Source organism: Salvelinus fontinalis, chromosome 11 (genome assembly GCF_029448725.1).
Source record: "Salvelinus fontinalis isolate EN_2023a chromosome 11, ASM2944872v1, whole genome shotgun sequence".
In the NCBI taxonomy this organism is placed as follows: Eukaryota; Metazoa; Chordata; class Actinopteri; order Salmoniformes; family Salmonidae; genus Salvelinus; species Salvelinus fontinalis.
The window spans coordinates 39648510-39675858 of NC_074675.1; the positions used below are offsets into that span (position 1 = coordinate 39648510).

The window sequence follows — 27349 nt, forward strand, 5'->3', positions numbered from 1 at the left end:
CGGGACTTCATCAACAAAGTGCTTTGTAGTTCAAAATCATCTGGAGAGACGTTACAGATTGACTGTGTGGAAAAATTACGATGTTACTGAGGTCTTGAACAAGTTCTTTGCTGAAGCATGACTAGGAAATACATCCTTCACTGTTTTTCCTCTTCCTATGCCTGTGGGGAAGGAGAACTATGCAACATTGGATAAATGAAACAAGGTCTTTCAAGAATCCGTCTAAAGAAAGCAAGTGGTCCAGATGGTATCTCCCTGGTTACTGAAGGAATTTTCAGTGGTCACTCACTCACTTACAATAGTTAACTCCTCCTCTCAACTGGGCTACGTTTCTACAGTGTGGAAGACCGTCAACATCTGCCCCATTCCTAAGGTCCCCAGCCCTGGATAGAAAAGTGATTGGAGACGAATCTCTCTGACATTTTGTCTGGGTGAAGTCCAGGAAATTCTCATTGCGAAGAAGCTCATACCATTTGCCCTTGAAGAATGCAAAAACCAGAATGCATACTTGCCTGAACACAGCACAACAAATGCGCTGATCAGAGCCACACACACGTGACTTACGGAGACAGACTCAAAGCAGCCGATAATGGTCTGGGTTCTGCTGGCGGACATGTCAAAGGTTTTTGATCATGTCAACCATGCTAAACTCCTCCAGCATCTGGCCAGTCTGGGTCTGTGTTTTACCTCTTCTTGCTTCACATGTCCGCTCAGAGAGTCATCTTTGAGGATACACTGGACACCTGCTACGCCGATGACATTGGGCTGTCCCGTTATTTAAGGCTAGTCAACATTGAAAATGACACCTCCACGGAAGAGGAGGAAAAGCAATGGAAAAGCAACTGGAGGATTGGACGGTAGAGAACCACATGATTCTTAATGGAAAGAAGTCTGTCAAACTAAGAATCTGCTTCTCCCAAAATCCTCCCCAAACAGCTCCACTAATAATAGATGGACAGGCTGTTCCAGTTGGAAAAGCACAAAATAACAAGGCTTCCAATAGGACAACCAACTCAGTGGGGAACAACATACTGACCAGACAGTGAAAGAGGCTTCACGTTATCTCCATTTCCTGACTGTGATGGCAAGAAACGGCCTTCCCGCTGATGATCTTGTGGACATCTACACCACTCTGATCCAACCATGCCTGGAGAATGCTCAGACCCGTCAGTCTATTCTTGTTCTGAGAAATGAAGGCTATTCCATGCGGGAAATTGCCAAGAAACTGAAGATCTCGTACAAAAACGACCGTGAAGCTTAAGGGCTATAGGGCCACAAACAAAGACAACTACCCACAACGAAAGGAGGGGAAAAGGGATACCTAAGTATGGTTCCCAATCAGAGACAACGATAGACAGCTGCCCCTGATTGAGAACCATACCCGGCCAAAACATAGAAACACAAAATCATAGAAAACAAAACATAGAATGCCCACCCCAAATCACACCCTGACCAAACAGAGACAAAAAAAAGTCTCTCTAAGGTCAGGGCGTGACAGATATTCCAATAAAAAAATCAGCTGCAATTGTCATTTACAACATTAACAATGTCTACACTGAATTTTTGATACATTTTAAGGGACAAAAAAATCTGCTTTCTTTCAAAAACAAGGACATTTCTAAGTGACCCCAAAATTTTGAACGGTAGTATACAGTTGAAGTCGGAAGTTTACATACACTTAGGTTGGAGTCATTAAAACTCATTTTTCAACCACTCCACAAAGTTCTTGTTAACATACTATAGTTTTGGCAAGTCAGTTAGGACACGTACTGTATGCATGACACAAGTCATTTTTCCAACAATTGTTTACGTACAGATTATTTCACTTATAATTCACTGTATCACAATTCCTGTGGGTCAGAAGTTTATATACACTAAGTTGATTGTGCCTTTAAATGGCTTGGAAAATTCCAGAAAATTATGTCATGGCTTTAGAAGCTTCTGATAAGCTATTTGACATCATTTGAGTACATTTTGGGTGTCCCTGTGGATGTATTTCAAGGCCTGCCTTCAAACTCAGTGCCTCTTTGCTTGACATTATGGGAAAATCAAAAGAAATCAGCCAAGACCTCAGAAAAAAATTGTAGAACTCCACAGGTCTGGTTCATCCTTGGGTGCACTTTCCCCAAGCATACTTCCAAAGTTATGGCAAAATGGCTTAAGGACAACAAAGTCAAGGTATTGGAGTGGCCATCACAAAGCCCTGACCTCAATCCTATAGAAAATTTGTGGGCAGAACTGAAGAAGCGTAGACGAGCAAGGAGGCTTACAAACCTGACTCAGTCACACCAGCTCTGTCAGGAGGAATGGGCTAAAATTCACCCAACTTATTGTGGGAAGCTTGTGGAAAGCTACCCGAAACGTTTAACCCAAGTTAAACAATTTAAAGACAATGCGACCAAATACTAATTGAGTATGTAAAGTTCTGACCCACTGGGAATGTGGTGAAACAAATAAAAGCTGAAATAAATCATTCTCTCCACTGTTATTCTGACATTCCACATTCTTACATCAAAGTAGTGCTCCTAACTGACCTAAGATAGGGAAATTTTACTAGGATTAAATGTCAGGAATTGTGAAAAACTGGGTTCAAATGTATTTGGCTAAGGTGTATGTAAACTTCCAACTTCAACTGTATATAGTCTAGTGAGTGCTTCAAGAGAGTCAGGGCATATAGTTTGGGTATTTGGGAATTCGGATGACTGACGTGCCCAACGTAAACTGTCGGTTACTCAGGCCCAGAAGCTAGGATATGCATATAATTGGTAGCATGGGATAGAAAACACTCTGAACTGTTAAAATAATGTCTGTGAGTATAACAGAACTGATATGGCAGGCAAAAACCCGAGGAAAATCCATCCAGAAATTTTTGTTTTGAGGTGACTGCCATTTCGAATGCTTGTTTAGGGGAATACCTCCCAGATTGCAGTTCCTATGGCTTCCACTAGATGTCAGCAGTCTTTAGAAAGGGCTTCAGGCTTGTTTTTTGAAATATGAGCTAGAATTTGTTTTTTTCTTAGTGGCTCTCATTTGGACTGTAGTCTTGCGTGGATGAGGGCGCGTTATTTATCTCCGTCTTAAATTTGATCGTCTATTTACATATTAGGGTACCTGAGGATTGATTAGAAACGTTGTTTGACTTGTTTGGACGAAGTTTATTGGTAACTTTTGGGATTCCTTTGTATGCATGTTGAACTAGTGGAACGGGTGGATTACTGAATCAAAAGCAGCAACTAAACTGATATTTTTGGGATATAAAGAACAAAACGACCATTTGATGTATAGCCGGGACCCTTGGGATTGCAAACAGAAAAGATCTTCAAAGGTAAGTGATTTATTTTATCGCTATTTCTGACTTTTGTGACGCCTGTGCTGGTTTGGAAAATGTTTTTAATGCTTTTGTGTGTGGGACGCTGTCCTCAGATATGCTTTCGCCGTGAAGCCTTTTTGAAATCTGACAAAGCGGCTGGATTAACAAGAAGTTAAGCTTTTAAATTATGTAGGACACTTGTATGTTCATGAATGTTTAATATTACGATTTTGTCATTTGAATTTGGCGCGCTCCAGCTTCACCGGATGTTGTCGATTTTGATCCCTGTAACAGGATCCGTGCGCTAAGAAGTTGCTTGGCGATTCGAGCCAGCAACCTTTCGATTGCTGTCCCAACACTATAACCCTTATAGGCTACCTGCCGCTTTAAACTAGCTTATTTGTGCATAGATAACCTCTCACTATGAAGTTATGTGAAATACTGTACCATAAAATCAGTTTCATGCCTGTTATAAAATCTCCAAATGCTTGGTAAGAGATTGATTTAATTGGTCATTAACATCTAAAATGCCCTTTCTCCTTGTTAACTCCCATCCAGTTTCTGCTAGCCAATATCCCATTTGTTTCTTTCCCCTGACATATAATCTGTGCACAATATCTATGTTGTCTTCGACGACATTCCACTGAACAAGCCGCACACAGAGCCCTTCATGATTGCCATGAAATAACATCTTTGTCATCTTCTTAACACGATTAATAAGAGAATGCTTCAGCTACAAAACAAGATTTGTCAAGCCTCAAATTACATGTTGTCAGTATCGATTATAAAGTCAAAACTTTAATACAAAGCTGATTTAAAAACTTTCTATGTAGTCTTTTGTTCTCTGCTGGAATGAGGCCCACCCTACTGTGCTTTATCTACAGGGAGCCTGGTGTACTGGTGGATGGATTTTCTCAACTCCGTCACCATGGTAAAGTCAAAACAATCATGTGATTGACATTGACTGAAAAGAATAAGGGCCATACTGTATCTACACCAAACAATGAAACTGCCCTGGAGACAGTTTAGTTTCTATGACAACAAGCTCTGGTTATGGCAACATCTCTCTTGTTTAGTACCAGACCCATATATTTAGCTAGTAACATACAGAGACAGAATTGCCAGATGCGTCATAATAGCCCGGAAGTAAAGTCACACTGAGAGCCAAATTTGAAATGGAATACAATGAATACATTGAGTAGGGTGGAATTTTTTTTAAATAAAAGACGATTGAAATGTATTTTCAGAAGGGCTGTCGTCCCCATTTAACTAATACCTTAAATGTATACAGCTCATGGTAGTGGTGAGCTATTTTATAGTTATTTCATGGGTCCATAATTTTCCCATTTAGGTCTTATAGCAGCCGTATACTATTCGAAGCCCCGGTGTAAAGGGGAGGAATGGCAGAGCAGACCGTCATATGATGCTAAATATTTTAATGTGCAACTTTGAATTACAATTTAAGAGGACAATTGCTTCTCTAGCGAAAAAAAATCTCACATCTGTGCGTGAAGTTGTTATGCTATATATTGCATTGTTTCCTTTCCACAGATCACTGGTGCACAAGTTATAGGCCTACATTGTATCATTTCGCTTGAGCGTGAAAACCGCAACTACTTTCAAGTTTCGCACTGTATGTTTTGAAGATTTGTATAGGCGGCAGGTAGCCAAGTGGTTAAAGTGTTGGGCCAGTAACTGAAAGGTTGCTAGATCAAATCCCCTAGCTGACAAGGTAAAAATCTGCCATTCTGGCCCTGAACAAGGCAGTTGACCCATTGTTTCTAGGCTGTCATTGTAAATAAAACATGTGTTCTTAACTAACTTGCCTATTTAAATAAAAAAATGTCACTGGAGTAGCCTATAGGCCTACTATTTCATTTTTTCACTGCATCTAAACTGATTGGATCCTCCTCACCTACTGAACGAACGCCCTATACAGCGCAAAGCCCCCACATGATCTCCAGCCCAGACAACCCACTCTACCACTGCTCTGATCTCCCATCAGCTCAGAGAAATCAGCCAATTAAATGTTGCGCACATGCTTTGGGGGGAGTTTCATCCCCATATGGGCAGGTATTTGTCTGACTGTTCCTGTCGTTTGTTTCCTATGTTTTGTTCAGACCTATGTTATGTGTGAGAAGTGCTAAGATTTCCTCTTGTCGGACCAACATCAGAAACGGAATTGTTTCACAGTTGTTTCCACTTTTCTATCATATGACCGCCATGATTCAAATGCATTGATATAGTTTCATTCAATCGAAGTTGAATGCTGGTATTGTTTTCTCCTTCATGGCATGAGGAGTGATAGCACATATAATAAAGAGAACTTAGGCTATAAGACAACATTGATTGGACTCTTTCTCTCGTTGATATGTTTCACACCTTTCCAATAGAGTCAAATACACATTTGAGTTACACACACGGGGACTCAGAAAATTGTAAAGGCATAAGAATCTCAAACTACAGTGGTAAAATGATGCATACAGTGCCTTCGTAAAGTACTCAGACCCTTGACTTTTTCCAGATTTTGTTACATTACAGCCTTATTCTAAAATGGATTAAATAAATAAAGAATGCTCAACTATCTACACACATAATGACAAAGTGAAAACAGATTTTTTTTTTTTTGCAAATGTATTACAAATAAAAAATAGAAAAACCTTATTTACATAAGTATTCAGACCCTTTGCTATGAGATTGGAAATTGAAATTGAGTTTTATTGATGATCCTTGGAATGTTATTACAACTTGATTGGAGGCCACCTGTGGTAAATTCAATTGATTGGTCATGATTTGGAAAGGCACACACCTGTCTATATGAGGTCCCACAGTTGACAGTGCATGGCAGAGCAAAAACCAAGGTCAAACGAGTGTTGCTTTAGCAGTATGCTTAGGGTCATTGTCCTGCTGGAAGGTGAACGTCCGTCCCAGTCTCAAATCTCTGGAAGACTGAAACAGGTTTCCCTCAAGAATTTCCCAGTATTTAGCACCATCCATCATTCCTTCAATTCTGACCAGTTTCCCAGTCCCTGCCGATGAAAAACCTCTCCACAGCACGATGCTGACACCATCATGCTTCATTGTGGGGATGGTGTTCTCGGAGTGACGAGAGATGTTGGGTTTGCTCCAGACATAGCGTTTTCCGTCATGGCCAAAACGCTCAATTTTAGTCTCATTTTTTTTTTTTTTTTTTTTTTTTACCTTTATTTAACTAGGCAAGTCAGTTAAGAACAAATTCTTATTTTCAATGACGGCCTAGGAACAGTGGGTTAACTGCCTGTTCAGGGGCAGAACGACAGATTTGTACCTTGTCAGCTCGGGGATTTGAACTTGCAACCTTCCGGTTACTAGTCCAACGCTCTAACCACTAGGCTACGCTGCCGCCTTTCATATGTTTGGGGAGTCTCCCACATGCCTTTTGGCGAACACCAAACGTGTTTGCTTATTTTCTCTTTAAGCAATAGCTATTTGATTGTAATTTAGTATCCCTGACCTATTCTAGGCTATTCTTGTTTATTTCTGCAATAATTATGATTAAATTATTGTTTATGCCATAGGATGAACTGGACACTGTTATGAACATTGTGGAACAACCATTCTATTAGACCTGGTAGTAATGGACAGGATTTCTACCATGGAAAACCTTCCTTGTGTATAATTTACCAGAATGGTATCGTGCACCGGACTCTTTGCATCCAGTGGATCCTGACAGGCTCAAAGTAATTTTCCAAGAGGATGTCTGCCTTTGAATATCTGACATTCCTTTAGTCCGTGATCTACTGTATTTGACTTTTGTATGCTATTGATGGGGGGAAATGATCTAGAGCAGTGGCATAGTGCACCAGGGCGGTAAGACTCTACAAATATCTAAGACATTTGATTGGAGCACATCTGCTGTAAGTAGCCATGTGGTACTGTAGTGTACAGGCTGAGGCCTTCTTATCTAAAGCTCCAGCAATAAAATACAATGGCAAACCGAGGAATTACAAATTCCAAACAAACTGCACGTGTTACAGTCTATTTCTAGTCATTTAGATATGTTTTTATGATAACTGGATGAATGGCGGAGCTGTCTTTCAGCACCACAACATTTTGCCCACCATTTGTGGCGGAAATGACAAACAGTCTGTGGTCTACATGAAATGTTGGAGTATGTGTTTCATTTTACTAAACGACTTCTTATTTGTTTTTGTTGCTATTAAGCCCAAACAGGAATTTTTTCTTTATGGGGAACAGTAAACCATAACTTTCTAAGAAAGTTAGACCCAGGAATTGTTACCTGAGTACAGATACATCTATAACATGTCCATTACCCACACTCCACTGTTCAGCATAGAGCAAAACTCTGCCCTAAATTCTGCGTAAGTGCTGTAGTCACATGCCAACTCTAGGCGATAAGTACAAGTGTGAACAACTGACCGTCTTGAGAATTCAGTCATTCTGTGAACGATACCTTGATAGTCATGGATATAAATAAATTGGAACCTTTGCAATATCTGAGGAAGAGACCGAGCTCCATCTGGTCTCTCTCCCCAATGAATCACAGGAGGTGATTGGATGTGATGGTTTGAAAACAGTATGAAAAAAGTATGAAAATGCATGCACTCACTACTGTAAGTCGCTCTGGATAAGAGCGTCTGCTAAACGACTAAAATGTAAAATGGGAACAGTTTTAGATGGTGACATTGATTGTGGGAACTTGATGCATTCTGCCACACTTCTTGCCTTCAGTTGGAGATCTTCAAAAATCTTGTCCAGCCTGTCTGCGCTCATGGATTCCCCAATAGATCTCAGAATGGGATGCCAGCACTTTATTATGAAAGCTGTTTGTTACACCCTCTCCTTATGTGCAATTTATTCCAGTATATTTGGGAGGTTATTTTATTTGGGAGCACAGAGCAGTTGCGGCCGCTGAGGACACTGAGGATCTCATCCATGTCTACACTTTTGAAGTCATTGAGTGCTTCGGTTAACACATCCTTTTCTGTAGGGATGATGTCATTGAAAAACACCTCCATCCGACAGCTTTTTTTTAAGGAAGGGATATTAAGGAAGGGATAGTGCCTCTGTCAGAAAAGGAGGTGCCAGCTGGATTGGCAAGTACCCAATGCGCTGCTATCCAGTGGCCACAATCCGTGTGACAGCCTCCCACTCTCTTTCTGGTAGGTGTGATGGAGAGTGGGTATCTTGTACGTTGTTTCACAAGTTTTTGTTGCATAAAAAATGTCCCAGAAATCAGTGAGACAGTCCTTGAACACTCCGTTTCCGACCACAGCTTCATCCTCACCATTTTCAACCAGGCGTTTGAATGCTATGTTGGCATGTAGTATGTTCTTGTCTGAGAAGGCTTGAATCATATCGGTCACGCAATTAACTCTGTGAATTACAATGGTTTGCTTCTCAACTATATTTGTTGGGTTTTCAAAAAGCATACTTGTTTCGTTGCTGGTTGGATCCTGAGAGTCAAATGACTGGGATGGACCTTCCGTCACTCACAGTGTTCCCTCAGTTACTTCAATATCAGCTTGGTTTTGACGGAATGCGCTTGGTACATTGAAGGTTGGATCTGACTGAGGTGGACCTTTTTCCAGTATTGTCACCACTGCTGCTTCAGTCATCATACAATCATCATGTAATGGTGAGTATATTAATGTGTCACAGAGATCGTCAAATGACATATTCGTGTCATAACTGGAAAACACCACATCATCATCAGATGACTGTAGTGAGTCTTGAGAAGAGGACTGACCAGAATCTAATGTATGGAGGTAGATGGAGATGGGTGCGAAGTCTGACGTCTGTCCTGAGTCTGATGTCTGGAAGTACTGTCTGACTTCTTTCCGGAATGTGATGTCTTGAGGTAGACAGAGGTAGATCTGGGTTGGAAGTAGACTGAGGTCTGTCTGGAGTGAGAAGTCTCTGTAATCTAAAATCTGGAGGTAGATTGAGGTAGGTCTGACGCAGGAGACTGAGGTTGCTCAGGAGCCTGAGGTATGTCAGGAGACTGAGGTGTGTCAGTTCCGTCACTCTGGTCAGAATCCTTACTATCCGTCGGTCTTGTGCATGTGTACAGACTGAGGACTCTGTACAGGCTGCCGACTGTCTGGTTGTCCTTGAGTGGTTCCTACGTGCCATGGTCAATTATGTGTAATTTGTATGAGTTTATGGTTATGTTTATGAGTTTTCTGGGGTCCAGCAGACCAGTCACTCTGCTGTCTACCAATCAAAGGAGTAACTGGAATGTTTTGGTGCCAGGCGTCCTTGTGGTTGGTGGACAGCGTGGCTATGGGCAGGGGGTCGGGCAGACGTAAGTTATAAGACCAGGTTTTTTATTTTGATCTCTCTCTCTCTTATGTCCAGTACAAGTGTGGTTGATAACTCTTTGAGAGCCTCACTCGGCAGGCATACGCTCACATTCCCCTTTGTGAGGGAGCAGAGCGAGCTGGCACGCGACCAGTCCATACAGGTGCGCTCTCCTACGGAGCTTCGCACAAAGACCCAGCTGGTTCATCCCGAGTCATTACAGAAAGCCTTGAAGATGGCTTTGGAGAGTGAGATTGTGTGGGCTGGGGCTTCAGTGGGGGCGTGTAGAGATACACCCACTGTGCAGAGCAGGCCAGAGCTGTAAAAGCCTGCATGGGTGGCTGAAATATCTGAACTAATTCATGCTATAGCACTACAGACAGCACGCAGCACACGTTCTTGCCCCATGGTCTGCTGGGAGTGTGGCGGCCATCTGCGCAGGGATTGCCCCATGTCTCCCAGAGCTCAGGGAAATTGCTCGGGGTCCACATAGATGGGGTGGTACCTGGCTCTCTTTCCCAAACCCCACCATAGACGGGGGAACAAGAATCCACTTCCTCCAGAACCAGGTGGCTAAATGCGAATGGAACCTGTTGTTGTGGTGTCCCGGACCTGTGTTGGGGACTTTTGTTACGTCTCTGTCACTATGGATGGGGTGCCCTACTTTTCCCTGGTGGACACTGGGTCCACAGATACCCTGGCGAGGCCGGACATTGTACCAGGTTGGACCACAACTGTTTAGCTTCGCCTAAGTCACAGGTGCGCTGGCATCCATGAAAGGGAAGGGGATGATTACTTTTACAGTAGGGGGCAGGACTATGTGTCTTCCTGTATGGTTGGCTGTGCAGGACTTTCTTAGGAGCACAGTCTGCCAGCTAGTCCTAGACGGGGGCACACTGAGCTTCCAGCGAGGGCCTGCAGTCACCATGGCCTACCCTAATGTCACATTCAGGCAGCCCAACGACCCCATTACTCAGGCTGTCAAGGCAGCAGAGACCCATGGCTGCCCCTACATCTGTGTGTGACAGCTGTGTGTTACATTCCCCAGCTACCTCCATGACACTTCCCTCTGTGAGCCTGGGCCACACCATCCCAGACCAGCTACCCCAGATGGGAGAGGAGAGGACACTGTCCAAAGTGAAAGAGATATGGGGGAGGAACTGTGATGGTCTTGACCCTGAGCAGCAGGAACAGCTGTGGCAGTTGCTGTTGGAGTTCAGTCACAGCTTTGCTCTGAGTGAAGAGGAGGTGGGTCAGACTCATCTGGTGCAGCACGAGATCGATACCATCAAGATGCATCCCCACCATATCCCGCTGGCATGCCAGGGGGAGGCAGCAGTAGTCATGGTTCCTAGGAAGGGGGACAAGCTGAGGTTCTGTGCGGACTACATTGGGCTAAATGCGGTAACCAGGAAGGATTCATACCCCATACCACGCATCGATGAGTTGCTGTACCTGGTTGGGGGTGCTCCTGGTTCACCTCACTGGACTTCCGCAGTGGCTACTGCCAGGTTCCCCTCTACCCAGATCCAAGACAGGGAACTGGCAGTTCAAGGTCCTGTGCTTCGGCCTGTGCAATGCTCCAGCTACTTTTGAGCGGTTGATGGATAAGGTGCTGTTCTTCCTCGACGACATCCTGGCCCATGGCAGCTCTTTCCAGTCTGCCCTGGGGGCGCTACGGCTTGTGCTGGAGAGGGTGGCTGCCGCAGGCCTGAGCTCAATCCTGGGAAGTACAACTTCATTAGGAGAGAGGTGTCCTTCTTGGGGCACCAAGTGGGGGAAGAGGGAATCAGCATTATGGAGGTCAAATTGTGGGCTGTCTAAGACTGGCCCATCCCCACTAACCAGCAGCAGCTGAAGAGCTTCCTGGGTCTGGCCTCGTACTACTGGAGGTTTGTATGGTGCTTCTCCAGCGTTGCCGTTCCCCTAAACCGCCTGTTGCGGAAGGACCAGACCTTCTCACGGACAGCAGAGTGCCAGGAGGCCTTGAACACCCTTAAGCATGCACTGATTGAGGCCCCTGTGCTCGTCCCCCCTGACCCACTGTGCCCTTCATCCTGGACACAGATACGAGCAATGTGGGCATGGGTGGGGTGCAGGCCCAGGTGGGGCCAGAAGAGGAGACAGTAGTGGCGTACTTCAGCAAGACATTCAACAAACACACACTGCTACTGTGTCATATGGCGAGAGCTCCTCACTGTAGTGGAGTCGATCAAACACTTCAAGTACTACCTGTGTGGCCTGCCCTTCACTGTAAGGACTGGCCACTCTGCTCTCCAGTGGCTCATGTCTTTATTGTCTACCTGTGTGGCCTCCCCAATTAAGGTGCCACCAACCTCCAGTGAAGTGGACACTCTCCCCCCATCACAACCGCGCAGACAAAGGAGACCACTGGGTCACTTCCGGGACTTTTTTCCACCCCGCTCCATGTATTTAATGTATACCATTTCAAATTTGGCTCCCAATGCGGCTAGTTCCGGGAGTATTGTGACGTATCTGACAGTTTCTTCTCTGTATGTTCCTAGATATTTTGAGAGTTAGGCCAACTTTTTGAACTGTTAATATTGTTCAAATTTTAGATGTTCAGTTACAAAGTGTTGTTTAAATATTCACCAAGTAATGTTAATGGGAAGCTAACATGGCTGCCATAGAAAGTTGAAGGGTAATGTAAATCCATCATAATGCATTATCCCAACTCCCTAAATACATGGCTCTGGTTGATGCAATCTGGGATTCTTGGGACATCCCAGGGATCCCGGATAGCAATGGTCATAATGGGTCTCTCTCTTTAGTCAGTATAGTCTGTTCCCTTAAGGCTGGTTGGTGATATCACAGACTATTATATGGCCTATACATCATTAGCTGCTACATTAGGCTTGTGTGAGAGAGAGGGTTGTGTGTGTAATGAGAGCGAGGTGAGGAGCTAACGACTAGGGTTGGGGGAATTTGCCAGGAATAATGGGAGTTGAACCTTTAACCTGAGCTCGACACAGAGTCCTGACATTCATTACACACTTCAGAAGCCTTTTTAAACCTCAAATACACAACAAGTTTTACATTTCCTGCTCCGCAGAAAATTTCTCCTGCAACAGGGTGAGGAAATTCATTTGAGACAGTTTTCTACAGTAGGAAAATAATCCTGCCGCAACAGAAAATGTGAATTATTATGTGGATTAAAATCAATGGACATTTTTAAGAGGGGGATACATTTTTCATAATGGGAAATCAAGTCTGAAATTTAAAAGTGGAAATGACAAAATCCAGAAGCTTTTTTAAACCTCAAATACACTACAAGTTCGACATTTCCTGAAAGTTCTCCTGCAACAGGGTGATCCAATTGAAATCCTACATCTGTATGTAGTTTTGTATTAGATGGGAAGATGAGGATAGATCATCAATGTTACATAGTTGTCAACAAGGGTGGCAGGTAGCCTAGCGGTTAAGAGCATTGGGCCGGTAATGTGAGAAATCCGCTGATACTTGAGCAAGGCACTTAACCTTATTTGCTACCTTAAGTTTCTCTGGATAAGAGTGTCTGCTAAATGACTAAAATTTGACATTACAGTCAAAGCTGTGTAGTGAAATTCAGCTGGTAACAAACTTGGGATGTCACACTCCAACCTTGGCTAAGATGAGGAGTCAGCAGGAATTGACAGAGACCAGAATAACGAGTGGGCGTTGTAAATGTCCTTGGACTCTCTGACCATAAAAATCACTAAAGAGCATGAAGAGCCCATTTTTGAATCTCATTGAAGGAGGTTCAAGGGTGATTTCTTTATTTATCAAAAAACAGTCTTTATGTTCAACTATAAAAGCAGTTGCAAGGACAGAGACAATTGTATGTGTGTCATATTCACATACTCCTATGTTATCGAATTTAACGTAATACTGTAGGTGGATGTTTTGGTGAGTAAAGGTACAGTCTAGCTTTTAAACAAACTTTTTACCACTCATTCCCCATGCCCCATCCATTCCCATCAGGCTGACTTTGTTAAAGATTAAACACAGGGGGCAAGTGACATAACATTTGGAAGGGATGAATCTCTGCAAATTGAATGTGACACTTCCAGCTTGTGCGTGTCAAAAACGTTTCTCCAGCGAGAGAATTCGGGCAGCAGCTCACATAGATATGTACTAGTGTTTAAGACAAATCCCTCTATTTTTGCCCTAACACAATACCTTAGAGGTCCTTACTCACTTATGGCCAACTACATATGAGTACACCGCGGTAGTGTTTTCTAAATCATGTATATATATATATATATATATATATATATATATATATATATATATATATATATATATATATATATATATGTATATATATATATATACAGTACCAGTCAAACGTTTGGACACACCTACTCATTCAAGGGTTTTTCTTAATTTTTTTACATATGTGGGAATTCCTTCAAGACTGTTCTAAAATAATTCCATGTGAAGCTGGTTGAGAGAATGCCAAGAGTGTGCAAAGCTGTCAACAAGGCAAAGGGTGGCTACTTTGAAGATTCTCAAATATAAAATATATTTTGATTTGTTTAACACTTTTTTGGTTACGACACGATTCCATGTGTTATTTCATAGTTTTGATATCTTCACTATTATTCTACAATGTAGAAAATAGTAAAAAATTAAGAAAAACCCTTGCATAAGTAGGTCTGTCCAAACTTTTGACTGGTACTGTACATATATATAATAGAAATATTGCTTCCAGCGAAATATTGCTTCCTGATCAAAGCTCAGAACGCTGATATTCTTGATGTAACCGAGTTCTAAATGCGCCTGCATCGTTGCCAACTAGTGAAATCATGAACAGTGGTTTGTTCATTCGCCTGCATCCCCCGGATTTTCCTCTCAGAATTTCCTTTTTAGCGTCAAAATAGCCACTCTCTCAAACAGCTAACTCCGCCCTCTTGTGGCACAGACTGAGGGTGACGTGAAACGAATCATGCTTGCAGCCGCCATCATAGTCAACTAGTCTAGTGACGCTGATGAGATTTGTTAGATTTTTTTGATGAGATTTTTTTGTTTTTGCGAGATACCGGACAAAATGATAAAACAGGAGTAAAAAAAAAACGTTTTGCTGCTTCCAAGTCTACAGACATCCACCAAACAAACAAAGATCGACTCTCGGCGAAGGAGTGCACAACTGGTAAATAGTAGCTTTTTTGTAGATCGCATGAGATGAATGAACCTATAGCAGCGAAGGTGACAATGGCTCAGGTCCTTTTTCCTTTTTTTTGCTGTTCTTCAAATAGCATTTTAAAGTTTTTTTATTTGATAGAAATGCAGTAAAATCTTTTTCCAGACCTCACTAAAACTCTGACCCTAGTTACTGCCCTGTGTCCACTGTAGCACGGCCCTGTGTCCATGATTTTAGCAGATGTAGGTTGATTTATTTGGAGGGTGCTTAGTTACCTTTTGTCTCTTCCGAAGAGTGAAGTTCTTCCACAGGAGCAGACCAAGTTGTGTCAGGAGACCCATTATGCCGTATCTAGGCAATATCCTGCCAACACGTTGTTATGGCAACCCCCCACTTAATAGACCCTAAAGGGAATAAAAGCAGGGTTTTGGTTTTAATACAGAGAACAAGTGCATCATGCCAGAGGGAATGCCACTAATCACCCACTTCCCAAGGCCTTGGTCTCATAGCAAAGCACCTGGTTCGGGACTTATTGTGACAACCCAGTGATGCGTTATTATATACTGAAAAATACATACGCAACATGCAACAATTTCAAAGATTTTACTGCGTTACAGTTCACGTAAGGAAATCAGTCAATTGAAATAAATTCATTAAGCCCTAATCTATAGATTTCACATGACTGGGAATATGCATCTGTTGATCACAGACACCTAAAAAAAAAGGTCATGGCATGGATCAGAAAACCAGTCAGTATCTGGTGTAACCACAATTTGCTTCATACAGTGCGACACATCTCCTTCGCCTACAGTTGATCAGGCGGTCGATTGTGGCCTGTGTACTGTTGTCCCACTCCTCTTCAATGGCAGTGCAAAGTTTCTGGATATTGGCGGGAACTGGAACACGCTGTCGTACAAGTTGATCCAGAGCATCCCAAACATGTTCAATGGATGACTTGTCTGGTGAGTGTGCAGGTCATGGAAGAACTGGGACATTTTCAGCTTCCAGGAATGATGTATAGATCCTTGCGACATGAGGCCATGCATTATCAAGATGGTGATGGCAGCTGATAAATGGCACAACAATGGGACTCAGGTTCTCGTCACGGTATCTCTGTGCACTCAAATTGCCAATGATAAAATGCAATTGTGTTCATTGTCCGTAGCTTATGCCTGCCACCATGGAGCACTCTGTTCACAACGTTGACATCAGCAAACCGCTCGCCCACACGACACCATACACGTGGTCTGCTGTTGTGAGGTCAGTTGTATATACTGACAAATTCTCTAAAATGATGTTGGAGGTAATAGCTCTGGTGGACACTCCTGTAGTCAGCATGCCAATTGCACGCTCCCTCAAAACTTGAGACATCTGTGGCATTGTGTTGTTTGACAAAACTGCACATTTTAGAGTGGCCTTTTTTGGATTGGATAATGGATAATGGATTATCCATTATCCAATCTTTGTCCATTATCCATTATCCATTATTATTATCCATTATCCAATCTTTGCCAAGATAATGGATTATCTTGGCAAAGGAGAAATGCTCACTAACAGGGATGTAAACAATTTTGTGCACATTGTGCGTATGGAAAATGTCTGGGATCTTTTATTTCAGCTGATGAAACATGGGACCAGCACTTTACATGTTGCGTTTATATTTTTGTTCAGTGTAGCTTAAAGTTATGTTTGTACTTGTATTTCTTGTTGCAATAAAGTTGGCGACGCAACAATAATACACTTTTAAAATAGGCATATATCTAAAAATACATACAGCCAAGTGATATATACTGTATACAGTATATACCAGTATACATCATTGTAATAGCAGGACACTGTTAAGTCCATTATACAGTCCCTCTGAAGAGTATACATTAGGCTGTTTGAGAAGGTTTGACTCCCAAGCAACCTGCCTACACATAGTTTGAAGTACAATACCAACATAGTGACAGTAGTAGGTCAAGCTGTGTGCTGGAAAACCTATACTTGTCACGTTCCTGACCTATTTCTGTTAGTTTGTTGTATGTGTTAGTTGGTCAGGACGTGAGTTTGGGTGGGCATTCTATGTTTTCTGTTTCTATGTTGGTTTAAGGGTTGCCTGGTATGGCTCTTAATTAGAGGCAGGTGTTTGGCGTTCCTCTAATTGAGAGTCATATTTAGGTAGGTTGTTTCACAGTGTTCGTTGTGGGTGGGTCTCCTGTGTCAGTGTTTGTCGCACCATACGGGACTGTTCGGTTTGTTTTGTACATCGTCATTTTGTGTAGTCTATTTTCCCTGTTCCTGCGTTCTTCGTGTTTAATGTAAGTTCGTCGTCCAGGTCTGTCTACTCCGTTTGTTGTTTTGTTAGTTATAGTGAAGTTCGTGTTTTTTCGTCTTGTCCTTAAATAAATTATGTGTTCACAACCCGCTTTCAATATTCAGCTTAAACTGGTTCTAGACCTGAGTATTTCAATGTTCCATGTCTGCATACAGTAGCTAAGCAACATAAATCACAGTTGAATTCAATACCAGATTTGTGCAAAGGAAAAGGTCACTTGTGATGAAAAACAAAATATGCATACACCCATTGTGGACCTTAATCGGTCTTACTCCTTGGAATGGAATTAATTGAATGAAACGTCAATTCAAAAACTAGTTGTACTGTGTATTCACAAGTAATTTATGACTAACAAGTCAATGTAGATTGTATTTATATTTCAGATAATAATAAAAGGATTTACGAAAGATTTTAGTGGCTTTGGCACACTGATTAAACAGATAATAAACACAGATTGATATACGTTGGCATTTTACACTCTCACCGTGACCTTTATTAAAAACTCAATAATTGCACAACAGGCTGGGCCTTATTAGATTATGAATCCATCACTGACATACTCTAACCTTTACCTGCATTCCATTACGTTACCTTAGACATCACCAAAGCTTTTCTCAACCAAATAATACATTTAACCTGCTGATTTACTATTATAATAACAAGTGCCTACTGTAATCAACACACTTCGGTTTCAACTCAGTTTTTCTTTGTTTGGTAGTACTACAACTACACTAGCTATGGTCCAGGATGTGGGTGCGCACGTGAAGGGACGCACACTAAAGCCCTGGACCAGAGCTATCACTACACCATTTACCATATACAGTATTTGTTCATTGTATCACCCAAGTGGACAATGTCATGGACCTTATAGGTGAACGTTAAGCTCGAAAAGCTACAGTGCCTTCAGAAAGTATGTTCAAAATGTTCAAAGATTAATTAAAAAGGAAAAGCTGAAATGTCTTGAGTCAATAAGTATTAAACCCCTTTGTTATGGCAAGGCTAAATACGTTCAGGAGTAAACATTTGCTTAACAATTCATATAATAAGTTGCGTGGTTGTTGAATGACTACCTCATCTCTGTACCCCACACATATAATTATCTGTAAGGTCCCTCAGTCGAGCAGTGAATTTCAAACACAGATTCATGCACAAAGACCAGGGAGGTTTTCCAATGCCAAAGAAGCGCACCTATTGGTAGATGGGTAATATCCCTATGAGCATGGTGAAGTTATTAATTAGACTTTGGATGGTGTATGAATACACACAGTCACTACGTAGATACAGGCATTCTTCCTAACAGTTGCCGGAGAGGAAGGTAACCGCTCAGGGATTTCACCATGACGCCAAAGGTGACTTTAAAACAGTTACAGAGTTTAATGGCTGTGATAGGAGAAAACTGAGGATGGATCAACAACATTTTCCGTTACTCCCCAATACTAATCTAATTGACAGAGTGAAAAGAAGGAAGCCTGTACAGAATAAAAAATATTCCAAAACATGCATCCTGTTTGCTACAAAGCACTAAAGTAATACTGCAAAACATATGGCAAAGCAATGAACTTGTTGTCCTGAATACAAAGTGTTATGTTTGGGGCTAATCCTATACAACACATTACTGAATACCACTTTCCATATTTTTCAAGTATAGTGGTGGCTGCATCATGTTATGGGTATGCTTGTAAACGTTAAGGACTGGGGAGTTTTTCAGGATAAAAACATTTACGGGATGGAGATAAGCACAGGAAAAATCCTAGAGGGAAACATGGTTCAGTCTGCTTTCCACCAGACACTGGGTGATTAATTCACCTTTCAGCGAGAAAATAACCTACAAGGCCAAATCTACACTGGAGTTGTTTACCAAGAACACAGTGAATGTTCCTTAAAATGTATGGCAAGATCTGAATTTTTTTTATCTAGAATTGATCAACAACCAATTTGACAGAGCTTGAAGAATTTTGAAAAGAATAATGGGCAACTTTGCACAATCCATGTGTTGGAAGCTCTTCAAAACATACCCAGAAAAGGTGCTTCTACAAAGTATTGACCCAGGAGTGTGAATACATATGTAAATGAGATATTTGCAAAAATGTATAATAAAAACATGTTTTCACTTTGTCATAATGGGTACTTTGTGTAGAACGGTGAGACAAAATATATAATATATAAGACAAAATATATGAGACAAAATATATAATTCAGGCTCTAACACTACAAAATGTGTGATGAGTCAAGGTGTATAAATACTTTCTGAAGACAGGGTATATAGTATGCTATTCTAAGGCTACTTTGTAGCCTCATTTCCTGCATAAAGAACAGTAGGACTTTGGGAGCAAAAGGTGAAAATAGAGGATGCAAGTTTTAGCCCGAGTCGAAGCCACATACAAATGTGCCACTTTTAACGCTCCATTTCCTTCCCTTCCATTTCCACCCTGTATTATTCCATTATTTACCGTTACTCCGTAGGATGTTTTATTTACTGTCATGAAAGCTGAGGTCACTGTACATCCAGGTGGCCAGAAAGATACTCTAATGGTGCAAAAGAGAATTAGGTCCCCAGACGCTGTTTCCGGAAGACCTTCAATAATTAAAGTTCCATTACTATTTGGCGTTAAGCTGCTGTAAAGGTTAACAGACAAAACATAGACAGAACCAAACCTGGAAACTCCTGAGACTCCAACTGGACTAAATTCCCATTTTTGGTCTCATGTAGAACTATTTAGGGTTCCATGTAGAACCCTCTGTGGAAAGGGTTTTACATGACACCCAAAAGGGTTGACCTGAACCAAAAGGTTTCTACCTGGAACCAAAAAGGGTTCTTTAACGGGTTCTTCTATGGGGACAGCTGAATAACAATTTTAGGTTCCAGGTAGAAACCTTTTGGGTCCAGGTACAACCGTGTATATACTATTATCATACTATATACAAACATCTGATATGAGGAATTATTCAAATATAGGAATAGGTGGGACATCAATGGAATTGTCTCACTGAAGTGAATACATCTTTTGAAATATTGCCATAGCGTATATTTTTTCATACCCAAAGAAAAATGTCAACACACACGAAACAAAACAAAAAGTTGGATATTGCATATATACATGTATTCACTCTCTGTATGACCCTTGAAGCAGATGGCTCCAAAAAACATTCCCATACTTTCCATGTCTTTGAGGTGAGTTGACATTAAGGAGCAGACAAATGCCACCAGGATAAAACAGCATGTTTCCTTTATATAGCAGCCCCCCTTGTATATGCATGAACACTTGTCTCCCTCAAGTGCTTGTATAATTGAGTATGTACCACATTCGCTTGCAAAGCTTTCAACCCCCTTCTTTAGAAACAAGCATTGCGCATAGGGAAGGACAGCTCGTAATAGCCTTCTGTGTTGGAAGTCACGTCAACCATGAAGGGTAAATAACACTCTCCCAGCACATCGCCTATACCTTGAGAAGCGTGAATGTCGCTAGATCAAGCTACATAGAGGCCTGCTTAATAGGGAAATATTCAGTCAACAGGAAATGGGAATTGATGATGGAGATTTGCATCTAAGTCAGAGTTAGACAAACACAACACAAGCCCTTGTGAGTTCATTGCCATACAGTACAGTCTCCCTGGTTTTCCATAATTGTTTTCCGTCTCAGTGACAGAGGAAACACTACTGAATAATTTAAATATGTTGCTGTGCCACTTTTTACACTCAAGCCGTCTCAATGGTGTCATTAGTTCCAAAGAGGATCCGAGAACAGAGCACAGTCGAGGCAGAGGAAAGAGAAAAAGAAAACGGAGCGAAAAAAGAGGAGAGAAGGAAAAAAGAAAGACAGAAAGAAAATGAAAGCATGTAGTATGAGATAAAAGTGCTGATGCAAGCCTGGTTTTTGGGGACTTGCTACATCAGAATGCATTATTTCAACCCCTGCAATGACAGAACGTGTGAACAGATATTTTGTCATTCAAACGGAGTAAGGCAGAGAATGTTTTTAACATCTGTTTACAAAAGCCCTCTCCCAAAGAGCAAATGTTCTTTTTGCCCCCCCCCCCCTCTATTTTTCTTATGACTCTCTCTCCTCTCCCTCTTCGCCCTCCATCTCGCTCTCTATATATCACACACTCTCTTTACATGTGGGAATCTTAAAAGTCTCTGAGGCCGGTTCAATAGGGATGGCTGATGGCACAGCTCGTTTTAATTAGTACCTAAGGGGAAAGGTGAATTGCTGGGTCACGCAAATAAACAGTCCGCTTTTACCAAGAAATAATTATCTGGTGGACACGTCAGTATACTTGACCAACACTTTCCTCTCTGAATATTGTTGTATTTGAGATGACAAATACAGTACTGCGTTATAAATGATCATTATTGTGATAGAAACAGGACCTCCTGCTGAATACATGTGTACATTTTGCCTCATTTATAATGAATAAAATACACCGAGTGTACAAAACATGAGGAACATCTTCCTAATATTGAGTTGCACCCCCATTTGCCATCAGAACAGTCTCAATTAGTCGAGGAATAAAAGGTGTCGTAAGTGTTCCACAGGGATGCTGGCCAATGTTGACTCCAATACTTCCCACAGTTGTGTCAAGTTGGCTGGATGTACTTTGGGCGGTGGACCATTCTTGATACACACAGGAAACTGTTGAGCTTGAAAATACACAATCCATGTCACAATCGCATACACAATCCATGTCTGAAAGCTTCAGACATTTATTTTTAACTTGTCTCCTCCACTCCATCTACACTGATTGAAACACACAACACTACTGCCGTGTCTGGGTAGAGAGGAACGGATGAGAGTGACCCTGACCGGGAAGAGCCGAAAGGAACGACCCTGCTCGGGATGAAAAGCCGAAAGGAACGACCCTGCTCGGGATGAAAAGCCGAAAGGAACGACCCTGCTCGGGATGAAACGCCAAACGACCTTGTGTTTTTGTTCTGTGTTACTTTCATCCTGTAAACCCCTTTTTAATACTAAGAAAATAAAGATATTAAAGGACTGTAGAGACTGACTGTCTGCCTCCTCCTTGTGTCTGTGGTATTGGGATTAAAATAACTGTTTTTTGACATTCGACTACATTATCAAAACTTAAAAGTGAACCTAACCTGCATTGTCACAGACCGTTTGGTAACTAAAGCTTTCCAAAGACAGAGCAGATTATACCACCGACTGTGCATTGTAGGAGGGCCAAGGGCCTTCTGCTCTTTTCCTGATACTACTTCCTTCAAGAATAATTCTTAAACATCCAAAACTAATTCCCCAGAACATCTGTGCTTTAATAAAATGTGGCCATGGAATTGTCCCTTCAAGGTATTGCCACCCTTATTTCTACCAGGCTATTTTTGAACAGCTGGTAAGGTTTATTCAGGAGCATGTTGAGACATTTCCAGACTTTATTTACAACATGAAAAACCAAGCACCGCTCTGTTTTTTCAGTGAGAACACTGGGGTTCCTCAGTGTGGGTGTAAGTTGTTTTGTTGTTCATTTAACCCTTGCATTACCAGGTGAGTTGACTGAAAACATCCTTAATTACAACTTGAACAACTTAAATACTGCTCAACATCTGTTTATTACTGAAAGGCTCTAGCTACTGTATGCCAAAGGCTGCATTTTGTGTGCCCCTCACAAAATACTATGCGTTTACTTTGTATAAGTAAGGCATGAGGGTGTGTGGTATATGGCCAAAAAAAGTTGAAGTCAGAAGATTACATACACCTTAGCCAAATACATTTAAACTCAGTTTTTCACAATTCCTGACATTTAATACTATTTAAAATTCCCTGTCTTCGGTCAGTTAGGATCACCACTTTATTTTAAGAATGTGAAATGTCAGAATAATAGTAGAGAGAATGATTTAGTTCAGTTTTTATTTCTTTCATCACATTCCCAGTGGGTCAGAGGTTTACATACACTCAATTAGCATTTGGTAGCATTGCCTTTAAATTGTTTAACTTGGGTCAAACATTTCAGGTAGCCTTCCACAAGCTTCCCACAATAAGTTGGGTGAATTTTGGCCCCTTCCTCCTGACAGAGCTGGCGTAACTGAGTCAGGTTTGAAGGCCTCCTTGCTCGCACACGCTTTTTCAGTTCTGCCGAAAAAAATTCTATAGGATTAAGGTCAGGGCTTTCTGATGGCCACTCCAATACCTTGACTTTGTTGTCCTTAAGCCATTTTGCCACAACTTTGAAAGTATGCTTGGGGTCATTGTCCATTTGGAAGACCCATTTGCGACCAAGCTTTAAGTTCCAGACTGATGTCTTCAATATTTCCACATAATTTTCCTCCCTCATGATGCCATCTATTTTGTGAAGTGCACCAGTCCCTCCTGCAGCAAAGCATCCCCACAACATGATGGTGCCACCCCCGTGTTTCATGGTTGGGATGGTGTTTTTCGGCTTGCAAGCCTCCCCCTTTTCCTCCAAACATAATGATGGTCATTATGGCCAAACAACTCTATTTTGTTTCATCAGACCAGAGGATATTTCTCCAAAAAAGTATGAACTTTGTCCCCATGTGCAGTTGCAAAACGTAGTCTGGCTTTTTTATGGCGGTTTTGGAGCAGTGGCTTCTTTCTTGCTGAGCGGCCTTTCAGGTTATGTCGATATAGGACTCGTTTTTACTGTGGATATAGATACTTTTGTACGTGTTTCCTCCAGCATTTTCACAAGGTCCTTTGCTGTTGTTCTGGGATTGATTTGCACTTTTCGCACCAAAGTACGTTCATCTCTAGGAGACAGAACGCGTCTCCTTCCTGAGCGGTATAATGGCTGCGTGGTCCCATGGTGTTAATACTTGCATACTGTTGTTTGTACAGATGAACATTTGCTCCCAAGGATGAACCAGACTTGTGGAGGTCTACAATTTTTTTATGAGGTCTTGGCTGATTTCTTTAGATTTTTCCATGATGTCAAGCAAAGAGGCACTGAGTTTGAAGGTAGGCCTTGAAATACATCCATAGGTACACCTCCAATTGAATCAAATTATGTCAATTAGCCTATCAGAAGCTTCTAAAGCCATGACATAATTTTCTGGAATTTTCCAAGCTGTTTAAAGGCACAGTCAACTTAGTGTATGTAAACTTCTGACCCACTGGAAATGTGATAAAGTGAATTATAAGTGAAATAATCAGTCTGTAACAATTTTTGGAAAAATTACTTGTGTCATGCACAAAGTAGATGTCCTAACTGACTTGCCAAAACTATATTTTTTTAACAAGAAATTTGTGGAGTGGTTGAAAAGCGAGTTTTAATGATTCCAACCTAAATGTATGTAAACTTCCGACTTCAACTGTATCACAGCTAACGGCTGTTCTTAGGACGACGCAACGCAGAGTGCCTAGATACGGCCCTTAGTCGTGGTATATTGGTCATATATCACAACTCCAGAGGTGCCTTATTGCTATTATAAACTGGTTAACAACATAATTAGAGCAGTAAAAATAAATGTTTTTTTCATAACCATGGTATTTTTTAAATATTTTTTTTATTTCACCTTTTTTTAACCAGGTAGGCCAGTTGAGAACAAGTTCTCATTTACAACTGCGACCTGGGCAAGATAAAGCAAAACAGTGAGACACAAACAACAACACAGTTACCCATGGAATAAACAAATATGGTCTGATGCACGTCTGATGTACCACGGCTGTCAGCCAATCAGCATTCAGGGCTCGAACCACCCAGTGTATAATTACATTTAGTTCAGGCTCCTTACATTCAAACGTTAAAACTAGCACAAAACCTACCACAACACTAAGGCGAAAAAGTTATATCAATCTTTAAAGATAAGCCTGCTAGGCTGAGATGGACTGGGATCAGAAATCATCTCAGGCATTTATTAAAAGTTTTGTGTTTTTTTTACCCCTTTTTCTCCCCAATTTCATGGTATCCAATTGGTAGTCTTGTCTCATCGCTGCAACTCCTATACAGACTCAGGAGAGGCGAAGGTTGAGAGCTGCGCGTCCTACGAAACACAACCCAACCAAGCCACACTGCTTCTTGACACTATGACCACTTAACCAGCCACACGAATGTGTCAGAGGAAACACAGTACACCTGGCGACCGTGTCAACGCACATGTGCCCGGCCCGCCACAGGAGTCGCTAGAGCGCTATGGGACAAGGACATCCCTGCCGGCCAAACCCTCCCCTATCCCGGAAGACGCTGGGCCAATTGTGCGCCGCCCCATTGATCTCCCAGTCGCGAACCAGGATTTTTATTTTTTGATTTTTTGATTTTACCTGTATTTAACCAGGTAGGCTAGTTGAGAACAAGTTCTCATTTACACCTGCGACCTGGCCAAGATAAAGCAAAGCATTGCGACACATACAACAACACAGAGTTACACATGGAATAAACAAACATACAGTCAATAACACAGTAGAAAAAAATCTATATATACAGTGTGTGCAAATGACGTAGGATAAGGGAGGTAAGGCAATAAATAGGCCATGGTGGCGAAGTAATTACAATATAGCAATTAACACTGGAATGGTAGATGTGCAGAAGATGAATGTGCAGGTAGAGATACTGGGGTGCATAGGAGCAAGATAAATAAATAAATACAGTATGGGGATGAGGTAGTTGGATGGGCTATTTACAGATGGGCTATGTACAGGTGCAGTGATCTGTGAGCTGCTCTGACAGCTGGTGCTTAAAGCTAGTGAGGGAGATATGAGTCTCCAGCTTCAGTGATTTTTGCAGTTCGTTCCAGTCATTGGCAGCAGAGAACTGGAAGGAAAGGCGGCCAAAGTAGGAATTGGCTTTGGGGGTGACCAGTGAAATATACCTGCTGGAGCACGTGCTACGGGTGGGTGCTGCTATGGTGACCAGTGAGCTGCGATAAGGCGGGGCTTTACCTAGCAGAGACTTGTAGATGACCTGGAGCCAGTGGGTTTGGCGACGAGTATGAAGCGAGGGCCAGCCAACGAGAGCATACAGGTCGCAGTGGTGGGTATTATATGGGGCTTTGGTGACAACACGGATGGCATTGTGATAGACTGCATCCAATTTGTTGAGTAGAGTGTTGGAGGCTATTTTGTAAATGACATTGCCAAAGTCGAGGATCGGTAGGATAGTCAGTTTTACGAGGGTATGTTTGGCAGCATGAGTGAAGGATGCTTTGTTGCGAAATAGGAAGCTGATTCTAGGTTTAATTTTGGATTGGAGATGCTTAATGTGAGTCTGGAAGTAGAGTTTACAGTCTAACCAGACACCTAGGTATTTGTAGTCCACATATTCTAAGTCAGAACCATCCAGAGTGGTGATGCTGGACGGACGGGCAGGTGCCGGCAGCGATCGGTTGAAGAACATGCATTTAATTTTACTTGCATTTAAGAGCAATTGGAGGCCATGGAAGAAGAGTTGTATGGCATTGAAGCTCGTCTGGAGGTTAGTTAACACAGTGTCCAAAGAAGGGCCAGAGGTATATATATAGATCTCTAGTGGCACAGCTAGCACTGTGATGCAGTGTTTTATGTAGACCACTGCGCTACTCGGGAGGCCCTGGCTCAGGCATTATTAACGCACCGGGACATTTTTTATTTTCCTCGAGCCCTTTTGGACAATTTAGACAGGCCTACGGAGCTAAAGATGGAACAGTCCATCAGGCATTTTTCTGAACTGCCCTATGACCAGTCAGTTTCTTCTGCGAAGCCTTCAGAAACGGTGTACACTAGGTCATGTAATTGTCTCTGCTTTACTTGAATATTTCATTACGCTCTACACAGACATCATTGGGTAAAAAAAAGCCCTGCCATTATCAGAAACCTATGTTATAAAAAATGCAGAAGGTAATTTACTATTTATAAAATGCATGCTCAAGATTGGGCCTCAAATGGTAGTCTTGAGAGGTTCAGCCCCTTTTGATATCTCTATGTAGAAACAATTACATGCAATTTGGCGCAAAGGTATTTTTGCTCGCATCTCAAGAGGCTTGACCCTGTAAATTGTAGTGTTTTACAGTAAGTATACAGCTAAATAGAATTTTATAGGAGAAAATGTATGTGGTTAAAACGATTGCCTTGACCTTCTATTGAAAAAGTTTAGTCGGCACTCACAAAACATTAAATGGATCGTTCACCCAAATGACACATAATGGTTTCCTTTCATTTGGAGACAGTGACCAGGTTAACAAAACGAAATATGGCTTAATATACATAGATTGATAGAACCTTGTACATAGATTGATTTCAGGTAAAGGAAACCAATATACCATTTTGTAATTTGAGTGAATTATCCCATTAAGGGATGCTCAACCCACTTTGCGTAAACTCCAGCTATC

At 41.8% G+C, this 27349-nt stretch overlaps 1 protein-coding gene across 1 annotated transcript in view; it reads right to left on the minus strand.

Annotated features, from left to right (window-relative positions):
• LOC129865721 (phospholipid-transporting ATPase ABCA1-like) overlaps window positions 1-15097 on the minus strand; it is a 295904-nt gene extending 280807 nt beyond the window's left edge. Inside the window, exon 1 of the mRNA XM_055938689.1 lies at window positions 15032-15097. Within this exon, the coding sequence (XP_055794664.1) occupies window positions 15032-15097 (66 nt within the window). The remainder of the gene's footprint in view (window positions 1-15031) is intronic.
• Window positions 15098-27349: the final 12252 nt, after the last annotated feature.